The sequence below is a fragment of the Aphelocoma coerulescens genome, chromosome 3 (assembly GCF_041296385.1).
Source record: "Aphelocoma coerulescens isolate FSJ_1873_10779 chromosome 3, UR_Acoe_1.0, whole genome shotgun sequence".
Classification (NCBI taxonomy): Eukaryota; Metazoa; Chordata; class Aves; order Passeriformes; family Corvidae; genus Aphelocoma; species Aphelocoma coerulescens.
The window spans coordinates 59,119,034-59,134,439 of record NC_091016.1 but is presented as its reverse complement, the minus strand read 5'-3'; the positions used below and the strand labels follow the sequence as shown (position 1 = coordinate 59,134,439).

The 15,406-nt window shown below is 38.5% G+C and overlaps 1 protein-coding gene across 6 annotated transcripts in view; it reads left to right on the top strand.

Annotated features, from left to right (window-relative positions):
- The window catches only part of UTRN (utrophin), a 359,524-nt gene that overhangs the window by 91,958 nt on the left and 252,160 nt on the right, over nucleotides 1–15,406 (top strand). For 5 of the 6 annotated variants that reach the window (XM_069010452.1, XM_069010449.1, XM_069010450.1 and 2 more), the window contains 6 exons: nucleotides 1,930–2,053; nucleotides 3,585–3,672; nucleotides 5,459–5,694; nucleotides 5,960–6,140; nucleotides 8,747–8,892; nucleotides 11,408–11,620. In XM_069010452.1, coding sequence (XP_068866553.1) covers nucleotides 1,930–2,053; nucleotides 3,585–3,672; nucleotides 5,459–5,694; nucleotides 5,960–6,140; nucleotides 8,747–8,892; nucleotides 11,408–11,620 — 988 coding nt within the window. The remainder of the gene's footprint in view (nucleotides 1–1,929; nucleotides 2,054–3,584; nucleotides 3,673–5,458; nucleotides 5,695–5,959; nucleotides 6,141–8,746; nucleotides 8,893–11,407; nucleotides 11,621–15,406) is intronic. The other variant, XM_069010451.1, reaches the window with a different exon arrangement.

Sequence of the window (15,406 nt, the reverse complement as noted above, 5' to 3'; positions counted from 1 at the left end):
TTATATTTACTTTCTTTAGGAAAAATGTCTTTTCATCTTTGCTTAAAAGGTGGCATTTTGATTGATCTATTATTTATTTCTAATCTCCATAAAATATATGAGAAAAATGAAAGAAACTGCACAAAAAAAGAGGCTCAGAAACATTTTCCATCTCCCTTGTATTTAGTAGTAAGAATAATATTACACTGGTGTCTCCTTTGACAAGTGTTTCTGGAGTGGCTGGCTGGTTTGCCTATATAGACTCATAGAATGATTTGGGCTGGAAGGGACCTTAAAGCTCATCTCATTCCAACCTCCCTGCTGTCGACAGGGACACCTTGCACTAGACTAGGTTGTTTGGAGTCCCATTCAGCTGGGTCTGGAACACTTCCAGGGATGGGGCATCCATAGCTTCTCTGGGCAGTATCTTGTCACTCTCCTACTGAAAAATTTCTTCCTTATATGTGATCTGAATATACTCTCTTTCACTTTAAAATTTACTCCTTGTCCTATCAATACACTTCCCGATCAAGTCCCCCTCCACTTTTCTTGTAGCCCTCCTTTAGGTACTGGAAGGCTGCTATCAAGTTTTCCTGGAGCCTTCTCTCCTCTTAGGCTAAGCAATGTTTAATAATTTGCATTGAATTCTCTTTATTAACTAGCATACCTAAAATTAAAGGAATTGTTTCAAGGTAAATTAAATGCTGTATGCTCAACATTTTTCTTTTTGTGCTTGGCTAAGGAAATTAGCATTTCCTTGAAGTGTTACTGGTTTAAATCATTGTCAAGTCATTTAGAGATATGCTGGAGGCTGCATCAAGACTAGGGAGTCGCTGTGCTAGGTGATGTGTATTTGCACAATGAAGAAGAGATGTCTATTCATTTTTTCTGGAGGATGAATGGAGGTTTGAAGGGGTGAAGATCCTGCCCAAACCCTCTTGAGGACACTGGTCAAACCATCCAAGCTCTGGTGGGGGTGGTGTCTGCATGTGGGTGTCCCAGGGCAGTAAAGCAGTCAGCAACCCATTTAGATTTTGAGAGCAAAAAAAAGTTTTATCTGTCATCTGTTTTCCTAGAGTTCAAAACTGTATGAAAAACAGTTTTTCTGTGTTTCCATTTACTTATGTTGAAACCAACAGATGACCAGTAAGTGGAATTTTGCCAGTTTTCCCATGGAAGGTTTGAGAGATTGACAGTTGCATTTATTGGGGTGCTGTTATTCCATGTTAGAATTGACACTGTTAAATAGTGTAGTTGTAATATGACCTGACTTGTGGTCTGTGCAGTGTATCTGTTCATCTCTCAAGTTCTGTACAGTACTGGTTAATTTGAGAGTTGATTGGGGCTTTTTCATGGTGTCAGGTTGTAGCTTAGGGGTTGGAAGAGTAAGAAAAATTTTAGCATAGGTATGTCCACTGTAGACAAAACCAGTAAGTTATAAGCTAATCTTTAGTCAGGGAAGAGTACAGAAATGTTTGTCAGGTGTCACTGCCTCTGTTAGCTTTTCCTTCAGAGAAAATAGTGTTGCAGACTTAGGAAACTTAGAACTGCAATTCTTATTTGTCTTGTTCCTGAGGTTTAGTTCATTGCTTTCAAAATACTCAGCATTGAGAGATCTGTTCTGTAACATATTAAAAGAAACCGTTATAGTTTGTGTGAAGCTATGTGTAAAAGAAGAAAGGAAAGATAAATTGCCTCATGTATTCTCAATTTGGTCCTGAAGGCTAATACTGTGGGTATAATTTTTATTATGGTAGGCTTTTGGAAGTCTGTCTCTACTTCCTGTGAATGGTAGTATGAGAAGCATGAATTCTGTGTACATTGTTGCTGGTTTGGGATCAAATAATGTGCTGAACTTTAAGACTTTTGAGTTTTAAGACAGAGTGACTGAATGGGGAAAAAATGAAACAAAAACCAAAAAACAAACCACTGTCTGACCTTTTAAACTAGGTTTGATGCTGAAAGTGCTGAGCTCTTGAACTGGATTTCGAAATCAAAATCTGCCATTCAGGCCGCAGACATCAAAGAATATAAGATGATGAGAGAGACTTCAAGCATGAAAGAAAAGTTGAAGGTAAAATGCGGAGATAGAGCATGTTTCAGTGAATAGTATACTTTGTATCTAAGCTGGCTGTCAGCTGGAGGTGTGAGCTGATCCACATGCTTTGAGGGGATTAAGTCTTTTAGTTAAATAGTTTCAGAACTGGGCATACATGGAAATCTCTGACCAGTTTTTTGCTGGTGGTATTGCATAATCCAGAGGAAATTTTAAAAATGTGTATTACTGGTGTCTCCTTTGGAGTTCTGAAAAAATGTCTGTCTTCAGGATTATTATCTTTTACACTAAGTAGCATATTTTGGTTTCATGTTTCACAGTTGGAAATGGCCTTGATTGACATCACTTATATAATTTTGGTAGAGATAGGCCAGTGGGGTGCTCAGAAACTCCTTGAATCATGCTGTGACACTCCTCAAGCGTTGTACCGCCCAGGGTCTAAAGTGGTTTGTTGTTTATAATGCTTGGACACGTTGTTTGCTCTATTAATTTTGGAGAAAACCTGATTGTTACAACTTGTGTGCAATATTGCTGACCTGCAAGACACACTACATAATTTTACAGAAGCTTGTGGGAGCTGTGAAATAGCCATTTTATTTTCTATTCCTTCTGTGTCAGGAATGTATTCTTGCCTTTTTCTGGTTCTTGAGCATGCTTAGTTAATGAAGGCTTACTGGAGCTTTAGCAGGACCTGAATCTGCTTTTGAAATCAAAAACAATACTTAAAAATATGCATAAAGAGGCTCCTTCTTAGTGCTGTAGTGCAAAATAGTGCCAGTAGGAATGTTTGGAATGAAAGTACTGTTGGAAATAAAAACCAAAACAACCATCCCAATATTTTATTTATAGATCTTTGACTGTTTATAGCTCCTTAAAAAAGAGGCACTGAAATGAACACCAGGTTCCCATGAACAGTACTGTTTTTAAATGATTGGACTGTAAGTGGATAGGATAGAGTTTGTTCTTCCCAGCTGTGCAAATAAGTGCATGTTTCTGAATTTACTGTAGCAAGTCTAAATCAGAGTAATGACCTTTGACATGAAGTTCAAAAGATTTTAGTTTGGAGATACTTCGTTGTAATCACAGAGGATATTGAAGTGGTTTTGTGGCCAAGGAGCTCATGTTTCCTCTGTGGATGTATTGTACCTATTGACTCACAAAGGAATATTCACCAATATGTATAACTTGTGGGAGGACCTTATCCTTTAAAAATCTTGGTAGTCAGAGAATGTCCCTCTCCAAATCTTTGAAGGAGAGTAAAGCACTATAGCTTATGAGAGTGGATTACTAATGTGCTATAGTTCTTGCTGTTTGGACTTCATGGTGCTGTTGCACTGATCTCTTGCATGCCTGGTACTTGTGAGAGCTAACTCCTTTTGTATTTGTTTTCTGAAAAGCAGATCTAACATGCACCTCAGAACATGTTGTATCTAAGAAAACTGGTTGTGTTTTGGGTAGTAGTAGGAAAAAGATATTACTTGGGGGAAAGAGGGAAGTCAAGGAAAATAACCCTTGCTGCCACTGTATTCTTTTGGGATTCACTTTGAAGGTGATTGAAAAGGAAAGAGCTGAAAAAAGCCAGAAGTTAGATGAACTGAAACGAAGTGGACACATTCTTTTGGATCAAATGGGAAAGGGTAAGGAACTTGAAGGTCTTTCTCTTTTGTGATTTAATCAGTTGAGTTGCTGGGAAAGAATACTGAAATATATTATCTCCAGTTAAGCACTGCAGTTTATTCCTTCCCTCTACCTTAATTTTCATTCCTGCATTGGTCATTGTTACTGTTACTAGTTAGTTATGTGTTTTGTTTTTATTAAAGCTTTTAGAAAAGCAAGATTATTATTGATTAATGTGCCTGTGTTCATTTGCAGTCTTTTAAGGGGTATTTTAAGAAATTATTTCTATTTCAGTAGCAATGTCAGTTACATGCTTTCGAGGAAGTAGTTTGATTTTAATAGTCTTAAAACTAATTGCTATAGAGAAGTGAAAATTTTGACGCCAAGTTTAAACTTGATACTTATATGTGTATCTCTTTTTTTTCATAGTTTTACCTATTGTTGTAAAAACTGTCAGTGTGTTTTTAATGATAGAATCACAATTTATGGCTCAAAGGCAAGAGAACTCTATATGATTGGGAAAATGATTGTCAGTTAAAACTCTTATCCAGGGAAACTTGTAATTGACATCCATGAAAGTTGAATCTTTAGGCCTTGCCAAAATCTTGTTTCATATTGAAAAAAACTCCATCAGTGAAATGATACCACTATAAAAGGTGTTCATATCATCTAGAGGCAGTCTTTTAGGTCTTCTATGCACTTGACTTGTGGTGAAGTTATTGCTGGTAGCATTCAGACAGGAGAGAGGATGGTATCACTGTCCTGCATAATGACCTGCATCCCTTTTGGAAACTGCTGATTTCCGTTGGATTTCTCAGCAATTCTAATTTTTTGCAGTCCGATGCTTTGCTCATATGCCCCAATTTACTAAGCATGTCCAGTCTTCCCCTCCTTGCCTGCTGAAGCTTTTTACAGTGGGTGCCATTGCCCTGAAGCTGATGGCTGAAAGCCGTTGATTCAACCTGGAGGTGGATTTATAAAAATTTTTAGATGTTCTTTTTTTCAAACCTGAACAGAAATCCTCCCTTCTTTCTTCTACAAACCCCTTTAGCTGTGATAGGTCATGGCTATGAAACCAGCATCTGTTGACCGTAACAAGAAATGCATAGTTGAAAAGCTGCTTTGTATCAGCAAAAACTAAGGTCAATAATTTGCTTTCTAATTGATTATCATCTTAAAGTCTGGGATCTATAGAAAATAACCAGTCTACAACCCCTAATTTTGTTAGGGTCTGATAATATGTTCTGTCCAGCTCAGGCCCAAGCCTTTTTCCAGACCTAGGCCCAGTGACACCTGCGTGGAATACTGCACAGCATTGGAACGTGTGTGCCTACATCCATTTCCATCCTGGGACGTGTACCGGCTGTGCCATAATGGCAGTGACTGATCCTTGTGTTCTTGCTCCTTCCATGGGGCTGCGGCTGCTGTGGTGTTGGTGTGCCAAGCCTGTGGCCAGTGTGTGGGCACAGGGATCTATGGAGCAGGGTCATCAAGTGCTCTTGTAGAAACTGCCTGGCTGCCCTGACCAGTGCTTTGGGCTCTACTTCTGCTAGAGTGGTTCAGCAAAAAAACCCCTCCATATGTCTTTTCCTCAAAATTGGAGTATCTCACTCTACGTTTCCCTGGAAATATAAAACTGAAATGGTGCTAGTAATAAGTATAGATTTATAGATATTGGACTTGGAATCAAAGCATTTTGTATGTTAATGTGAAAGTGCACCTGCATTTGAAGAGAGGAAAGGTTAAATGCCTGTTAATGAAAATGTGTTGCAGTTAACATAACAATAATTTGTATAATCTTTGTAGAAGGACTTCCTACATTGGATATAAAAACTGTGTTGGAGAAAATTTTGTTGGGGTGGAAAGATGTGGTTCAAAGTCTAGAAGAAGTGGCCAGAAAGATAAAATACCAGGAAGATATAAATGCTTATTTAAAGGAAATGAATGAGCTTGAAAAGACTCTAATTGAGAAGGATGACTGGCTTAAAAATGACGCTTCTTCAGCATCCCAGTCCTCAGCAGTCCTGAAAGACTTATGTCAGGTAAGTCTGGCAAAACTTGTTGATTTTGATTGGAAGCTTGAAGTCAGAAGCATAGGATGCCCTAGAGGAGCTTAGCCTAGTCAGTAAGATAACTCAGTTTCTAAGGCATGCAGGGCACCTGATCTGGCTGGAAGATTTTGGTATCTGTCACAGACATTCTTTAATGTTGTCACCCTAGTAATGTGGATGAGCTGCAGTAGCCTAATAAAATATTTGTGTTTACAGGGAAAGTGTGAATTTTGGTTTTGGTATTTATCTTTTACAGCAGGAGTTAACTCATCTTGTAAGCCTGAGTCCACAGTTGGAACATCTGAAAGCCACCTGCAAGACACTCACCTCTCAGCCCATGCCTCCAAATTTCATTCAGGAGAACTTGAGTGGTTTTCTTGATCACTTCAAGTTGACTCATCAGAAACTAGAGGAACGTCACCAACAGCTGAAAAAAGGTAAATAAATAAACATAAATACATATGTTAACATAAAGCCCCCTGCTTACTTGTGTTTTGGTATTTTTTTTTGTTTGTTTGTTTTGAGCTGACTGAAAACTCATTAAATTCTGGTAGAGTGTTTGTATTGATTATGCTAGGCTTTGCGTCAAACTGACAAAATTATTTTATTCACCTGGGAGAATATGGCTTTCTCTGTGCACAGTTCAAAAAAATATCATTCCATGGTGTTAAAAACAATTGTGCAAGGATGCAACGTTCCTGAAACCTCATTTAACTACATAACAAGACATATTTAAGGCAGATGATGTAGCTCAAAGATCTGTCTCTCACTGGCACTTACAGAAATAAATAATTCTAGAAATCAAAAACAGACGATTAGGAGAACGTTGTAAAATGGAAGTCCGTGTGTGAAATTTATTCTTTCCAATAGCTTTGAGCACATCAGTCATACATAATTCCTTTTGGAAATTTCATCTTTGAAGTGATTTGGAATCTGGTTTGCTTTTCAGGCAGTTTCTACTTCGATTGTTATTGCATTAAAAATTTCATTATGAACATTCAAACCAGTCATGCTGGTTTCTAAAGGATTTTAAATGTAGTGCATGAAATATGTAGTTCTGGTAATACTTTCCAGCTGAAGAGCAGCAGCACAGACCTGTAAGAGATTTTTTGTTTTCAGTTTTTGTTTCAGAGGAATTTGAGGAAGTGTTTTATTAACAGCTCCAAATGGAAGAGCATTAACACTGTATTCTGTGTGTAATAAAAATAGGCTCAATTACTAAATTGTTAGGCCATTATATAATGTGTTGCACCAGGCCTGCATACTTCAATTATATCCATGCAGAAAACGGTATGAATAAAGTATCTGTCAGCCATGTTCATATTGCAAGGGTATGTTTTCATTCTTACTGTGAAGAATTATTTTATAGCTGTTTTGAGTTCATGTACTTGTAAGTAATTTTATTGGTATTTTGTATTTTGGTAATTATACCTCATGTGACAAAAATACTTTTTGTTTTGTGCCACGCGTCACTTGAGGTGTTATTGGTATACTTGAACCAGTTACTGCTTGGCAGAAACACCATATATATTCTAATACATTGAATTTGTGTATTTTTTAAATGAGACAACCTGCAGAGAAATTATATTGCTGAAGAATAGAGGGAAATGTCAGTTCAGGGTTTTAGCTCTTTATTTACAGCATAGTTTGAATTGCTGCCAGGTAAAAACTTCCAGAGCCATGTAACTGGTGGAAACAACTGGTGGTGTGACCTAGGTATTTGTGAACTTGGCAGGCTTTGACTGACAGAAGGCCAGCTCCTCTCATGGCTTTTCTTTGAGCCTCTGAAAATTCCCCCATGGAGTGCTATTCAGTCTCATCTCTATGGGCATTTTTTAAATGGGAATTGACTCAATTTTTTTTGTCATTTGGAGGCTATTTTAACTATTTTCTTCTCCTTCAGGATTTGCTGTAGTTTAGTGACAATGCACCTATATGCTTTTTATTAAACTTTTTTCCTCTCTTTAAATTGATCCTGGCTTTTTGAGAAACGAAGCTGGATAACTCTGTTTTGCTCTAAAAATGTTGACTCATTTTTATAAATGAACCAACAGTTCTGTTGGTAAGCTGTTGAAAAGCTACCTGGTGAGTCAGAACAAGGCTTAGATTAATTTTCACTTGTGGCAGTAACAAAAGTGGTAGTGAATCCAAGGCCAGAATGTGCATACCACAGTACAGGACTTACAGGCAAAATCCTGTTTGGTGCAGTTATTCAAACTGGCTGTTGTCATTCTGAAATGCCATTGAGGTGCTGCCTCCTGCCTGGGATTCCACACAGGGCTGGATCGAACAAATTTTGAGATGTGTTGAAGATGGCAAGCAGATACTCCATCCAAATTTTAATTCCCTTTTCACTATTCCTAGATAGTCTCTGTTCTGGCAACAGGCTGAAAACTGCTATTTTTATATATTTGTGTGGGTAAATAGATTAAAAAAATGCAAAAAAGCAACCAAAACACAAGCCCACACTAATGTGTTTTATGTGTTTATATATATATGCACACAAATATATTTAGAAATACTAGCTTACATAGTTCCAATATATAGTGTGTATATTTAATTTAGTATGTAATATATGGCTATTATATATGCTATACTATGTTTCCTATGTATAGCAAATATCTGTGTGTGTGTGTTTGGAGATAAATAGTAGATATGTCTAAAACTTGAAACTGCAAAATACTAAATTTGGGTGGTTTATATTTTTTAAATACTATGGATTGTTATTGATATAATAATATATAATTTAAATACTGTCAATTCTACCACCTCACCCACCCAAACAGATTTAGGTGCTTAAGTGCATAAAAAAATTTCTGAAAATAGGATTGAGTTTGTAAATCTTTTGAGAGGTTGCATATTTATTATTATATTCTATGTAATATATTTGTATATTATATATTTAATATTTTTAAAGGAACAACAATGCTATCAGCAGAAGAGTTTCTTAGGTCTTGGAAGTTGATTATGTTCACATCTTCTACGATTTGGGTTCAAGTCCTTACCTTGAGTTTTGTTTCCTTACTCTTTTACATGGTACCAGAGACAGAAAGCCAGCCGAGCCAGGAGTACGTGGAGTCCCTGCAGCAGCTGAAGGACGCGCTGAGCAAGCTGGAGGGCGAGCAGCACTCCATTGCCAGCGGGCTCAGCGAGCCCGGCAGGGTTGAGACCGCCCTGCAGCAGGCAAAGGTAACCCTCACCTTTGTGCTGAAGTGAGGAAGTTGCTCCGCTGCTGCCGCCCTCTGTTCTCCTGCCGTGTTTTCAGTGGGGGGGCTAACACCGCTCAGAGCGATGTCAGGGGTGTGGAACCCGCTTTTGGAGGTGGCTTGCTGGGTTATCAGGCTGCTGAGGGACGTGTCCAGGCAAGGGCTGGGTATCTCCTACCGAGCCTGCAAGACTTCACAGCTTCTCTTGCTGCCTGTGCTAGGAGATGAGACTGAGAGCTGGGACTGTTCAGCCAGGGGAAAAGGACCTCAGATGGCCTTGGTGGCTTCCCCAGGCACTCTCTGGTGTATCTCCTGGGCTCAGGAGTTCCAAAATGGGTGTTAGGGCCCCAAGAGCATCCCTCTTCTAGAGGCTTGGTTGGATCACCTCATCCAAGGTCTGCTCCTCTGTTGCTGAGAGCAGTTGTGAGGAAAACCAGGAGCTGGGAGCTTCCCCTTTCTGAGTTGCACCACAGTCATGCCTGTGCCTGGCCTGATTGGGCTTTCTGTCCTTGGGAGGCTGTGTCCCTCCCTAGGGCAGGGTGGACTCTCTGACCCTGCCTCTGTTCTCCTTAAGGGACTGTGGTGTGCAGGCTTGCAACCCTCCCCTCCAAGCACTGGGTAAAGCCCACCCAGGTGTGAGGGGTCTGCCTGCTTAAACTGTCTAAGGGTCGGCTGGTTGACAAACCCATCCTGCTTCATCCTGCTTGGGTGTTTGGAGAGAGTAACTGTACTTCTCTGGCCTCCAGATTGCCTTTCAAAGGAATACAGTGCTTGTGAGCCATAAAGGTAATTGATACAAAAATTCTCTCCATTAGAAACAATTTTTTTTCCTGTTGTGAGCTTATAAAGTAGACAAAAATTTATGGATGACAGTTGCTTTGCAAATACCAGATGCTGAGGCAGGGATGGACCTCTCTCCAGGGGGTGAATTGTGCATCTACAGTACTTTTTCCCTTTTTTGTTTGTTTGTTTGAAAAAACTCTGTAAACAAATACTTTCCTGCCCTCTCCACCATCCCCCACCTTCAGAAGCACATATTTTTCCCTGTGAGTTGGTCCAAAAAAGCTGCAGGTGATTCTGGAGGAGCTCTTAAGCTCTGGTTGCTGGGTGTTGTTATAGCCTTCTCTATTTAGCAGAGTGATGATTTTTAAAAGTCCAGTAAACAGAGGTGTGCTTTGGGTTTTTTTTGAACCGGAAGATTAAAACAAACTTCGATTCTTTGGTTTTCTCTTTAGTGTTGCTTCTGTATTGTTAAATTTGGCAGAGATTTTCTGATCCATATGCTACATGAATTGCAATGGCATTTGGCCTTTGGAGGCTTGTCTTTTCCTGCCTCTGCCCAATTTTCTTCAGAGACTAATTACCCTGGATATACTGTGCTATTGTAGGTGCTTTAATGAGAGTGCCAGAGAGGGGAACAAACTGTAGATGAGGAGCTGCTTGTGGACCTTGGGATTGTCCAGCTCTCTCTGCACACTGTAGCAGGCACTGATAAGTGCTTCATCTGTGGTCCCCTGCACAGAAAGCCCTTGTTTTCTAAAGCATGCTATTCCTCTTTCCAGCCTCATTGCTACCTCTTTGCCTCTCTTAGAGAAAATGATATGCTTTCCAGGAAAAGAAACATGATAAATGTAAAGTAGGTTTGAGAATGTGAACATTTTAAAAAAGAATCTTCTTCAGTAAAAATACAGCAAAGTATGTATGCACACATCCTGTTTGTACACATTAAATGTACATACTAGAAAATTAAATCCATTAGATTAATAATAATTTCATGTATTTATTGCAAGTTTCTCTTAAGCAAATTTTGAAGCAGGATAATCAAAATGATGAGTTCAATGAAATGGCATTTTTCTTATTTTCACTTATACATTCAGCTGTTATTTTTCATATTAGTCAATTAGCTCTTTCAAATCAAGTGACTCTTTATATCAGCAATGTCATAGTGAATATATTCAGATTGTATCCTCCCTGTATCCCATCTGGAAAAGTAGTTTTCAAAACTTGAGTATCCAGAGGTTTTTTGCAACGAAGACATTATATTTTACTTTACAAAACTTGGAAGAACACACTCAGCTGGTTTTCATGTGCTTTTAAAACAAACAAACTTGTGGGGGAATGAAAATAATGAGGTCCTGGTCTGTCTACACTGCCGTTTCCTCTGTGAGTGCAGTGTAGCACAGCCCTTGCTTTGTTGACTTGAGTGCCAGTACTGCCCGACACACAAGAGGTGTGGGTGCCAGCACTTGTTTAGCTACGAGGCCAAGCTTTGCTTCCCCTTCTGTAGTCTCTGCTGCTGCACCAGTGGAACAGCTGAATGTTTTGCTGCTTAAAAGGTTGTTTGGACATCTCTGCTGCGATAACTACTGTAGCTGGAGTATCGCTCTTCACTGAGTATACTTTCTGCACAATGAAACTTATGATGTGCTTGCACTTGTATGTAAGTGTGTACATGTTGTATGGCTAATACTGGAAGGAGACTTTTTTCTTTGCTATAGACAGTTTGTGAGACACTGGAAGCCCAGAAGCCCAGGGTAGATAAACTTGCTGAAGAAACGAAGGCTTTGGAGAAGCATGCATCTTCGGATATAAAAAACACCTACGTGCAGGAGTTCAAGGAAGTGCAGGGACGCTGGGACAAGTTAAAGCTCAAGATTTCCAAAGATGTTAAACTACTGGAGGAAATTATGCGCAAGTTGAGAATATTTGAGGTAAAATAAAAGGATTTTTTTATTTTGGTTGCGTAACTCAGTTGCTTTAGAGACCTTTCTTTCTGTGTGTTCCTGCAGGAGCCCAGATGACACTGATTGAAAAGTGGAATGTTGATGATCCACTAGTCTGGCAGAGGCTGAAAGCATATATAGTATCTTTGTAGCAGCGTAGAAGTGGACTTCTGATGTGCCCAGGATATTATTTTGTCTTCTAACAGAAATACTTTTTCACTTAAAATTAGTGTCCCTCTCTTTCTGTACTAGAAGCAAAGGTTATGCTAAGGTCAAGGGTGCATCAGCTGTGCTGTTGATCCCAGTTGGGGCTGATGATCATCTTCTATGTGATTGGTGTCAGATGCCCACTGCCTCGAAAAGTGTAATTACATGCCTGCTACAGAAAACCTGCTCTTTTCAAGTGGGATTTTGGTCAAAAGTAATGAAGAACTAGTACAAGGAAGTTAGAAAAGGAAGTAAAGAAAATGGTTGGATATAGTGACTTTTCCAGTGTCAACCATGGCCTCTGAAGTGACAGGAAGGACAGTTAAAAAATTAAGGTTACTTAGCCATCTTCCCTATTTTATAAATATTTACACATGCATATGAAATCCTGCAAGACAGAAAATCCCACCCTTTTAAAAATGAAGGGATTAAAAGTAAGCATGTGTAGATGTTTAACCTACTGATAGAGGGGAGAGATGAGTGCTTAAGTAACTTAACTGAAGTGGACTCAATATTTATTGGTTAGATTGATTTATTTGTGCTTGTTTTAAGTCCCTTTTTTAGACTATTTGTATTCTTCTGAGGGTAGGAAAAAATTATGAAGATATATATGAAAATATATTGTCATTTAGCTCATGGCAGTATTATTGTGACCTAAAGGTTAAATAGACACTGCCTGTTCTTTAGTATCAGCTTGGATGTATAAGCTGATCACAGCAGTATAAAAGACCAATTACAGTGACATTGTTTTCCCCCAGAGTATTGTTTAACTAAACTCTCAATAAGTTTCATATTGTTTTTATTTTCATATTGCATTTTAAAATTTAAAAACCAAGAAGGGACTTTAGAAATTCTCTCATGAGGAAGATACATGTGCATTAGCTAAAAAATACATATTTTCACATGCAATAAACATATTTTAATGTGTGGATTTATTTATATTCTTTTCTATTTAACGGAGGATGTGTCATACCACGCAATTTATAAACATAAACAGCTGTCTGTGTGCTCTGTCTTCAGAACACTGGCATGTACACCATCACTTTTCCAAAGAAGTTTCTTTACATTCTTGCTCTCCCATCCCTCTTAAGCAGAAAATGGATCCTTTATTTGGTAGTGCATTCAGATTTCAATTTGACTGTGGGTTTTATTATTTTCTCTTTTTTTTTTTTTTTTTCATTTTAAGCCAGACAGGATCATTAAGAACTACTCAGAATAGACACATATGTTTAAGTATGTTACCAAGTCCAGGTAATTGACTTGCATGATGGTGCAGAGAAAGTTGGACAAGCCACTAGGGTTTGGTTTTTTTTGTTTGTTTGTTTTTTGTTTTTGTTTTTGTTTTTTTGTTTGTTTGTTTTGTTTTGTTTTTTTTCTTTCTTTTTTTTCTTTTTAAACTGCGAACTTGGAAAAAGTGATGGTAGGGGAAACAGATTGTAACTAAAGGAAAACTATCAGCAGGCTACCACTTAGGAGCGGAGTACGCATCCATGTTCTGGTGAAAGGTTTTACCTGGTGGAAAAATGCCTAAAGGGAAAAACTTGATCCTGCTCATGAAGTGTTATTCACCTATTTTTAATTTTAGGACTTGAGCTGCTCCCAGCAGCATGTGTGTGGGATCTGTGCATATGAATACCATAGGTATGGTAATCCAGTCTAGGCTAGTGAACTTGTAAATAAAAGCCACAGAGCAACCTATGAGTAGGAAAAAGAATTGCAGGCTTTCAGAGGAAACATGTCATTAATTTTTTTTAAGCTGTACTACCTGAATCATAAAGATAAAAGCTGTCCCCAGCCCCCTCTGCCTTAAATGTATTCAGGAGCATGTGTACTTGTGCTTCTGCTTTTAGTCTGGTTCCTTCAAACCCATCCTACAGTAGCTACTTGCAGCAGCCTGTGGGATGATGTGGAGCTGTGGAGCAGCTGGTGGGGTTGGTCAGCAGGAGCTGACTGCCCAAAGTGAGGTGGTTTGTACTGGAGCCCTGAAGACATTAACTTCTAAGGCTTAGCCAAAGCCTTGGTGATTACTTTCCAGCAACCACCTCCTCATTAATTTTTCTCCTGACTTTGACCTAATATGCAGTATCCCACCATGTCTCATTTGCTTCCTGGCACTCTCTGGTCACACTTATTAATTAAGCATGACAGAATAAATATTCTGCATGTAAGCCTGCCTCAATGTCCTTTGTACAACAACTTTCTGTCAGTCTTGTTCTTCAAATGATTGCAACTTTGTAGTTTCCTTGATTTTCTGTAGATACAGTGAGCAAAATCTTTTATCACTCATCAGTTTTAGTGCACTTTTTCTCCTCTCTTAATTTCTTGAATATGCAAAATTCTTCTTTCTGCACTTGAGTCATGTTCAGTTGAGTGGCCTGTACATGCACCTATTTTACTGAATCACAGCTTTAACTGTGTTCAGAATGGCTCTTGAAAACTGAAATTCTCTCTCATGTTTAGCTGAGAGTAGGATATTGAGAGTAGGGTAGATGTGTGCAGTATTAGCATAGCAGGGTTTTAGTTAGTAACCAGTTATTTAGTTTTTTCAGTCAAAGGTGAAGTGCCCTCTTCTCCATAGCTGTCCAAAGGGATGTTGGTATCACCAAGTATATGAAGCACTCACTGGTGAAAGATGGATTTTTATGCCCACTTGACTTTTGAGTTGCTATGGAGGGCAGAGCAGTGAAGCAGTGCACTGTTTTGTGTAGATTTGAGAACAGAATTTGGTCTTGAGCAAGATGATAAACACTTTCCTGTTACCTTAAAAGGAAGTACAGAAGCCAAAAAGGAAATTATAGCTGAAGAAACAAGGGAAGCAATTATTAAATAGTTGCTTTGTTAAAATTAAACTATTATTATTATTAAATAATTGAAAATTAAAGAAATACCTACTGATGCTATCTGTCAAAATATGGGGCTTACATTGTGTTTTCTTATGAACTGTATTTTTAAGTACACAATTCCTGTGTTTTCTGAATGTTTTGTAAAGCTGTCAGTGGAGGGACAGTCATATTATATTTTCTGACTTTTCCTTTGGTAATTATCTATACAGAGATCTTTGTAGTTTAATACTGTATAAATAAAAATGACAATCTGGAACAAGTTGAATAAAAATGCTGGGGACAGCACTGGACACACCAGGATCTAACTTGTCCTGGTGCAGACACCAAACCAGAGATACAAGATGAGTCTGGAGAATGGCTGGGCAGGATCTCCTTGGCTAAGAGAGGGATTGAAGCACCTGGCTATTAGAAGGAAAAAAACATTGAAGTGGGGGAGAAAATAAAAAAAAAAGTGAATGTCAGTGCTTGGAGGACATGTGCAACTACATGCAAGTATTAGTTTATTTTTAATTATCTTTTTTTTCCTAAATCACCTTTAAAAACAGACATTTCCCAAAACAACACTCCTCACATTTAGGTTTTTGAAAAGAAACAATGTAAATATTTTCATTTTGACAGTGAGCAGACAGGTGAACAATGACTGATGCCCTTGTTAGTCTGATGAGCATGTCAGTGGCAGATCTGCCTGTGTGTCCTGCTGCTTAGGTGGCTCTTCTGTTATTTG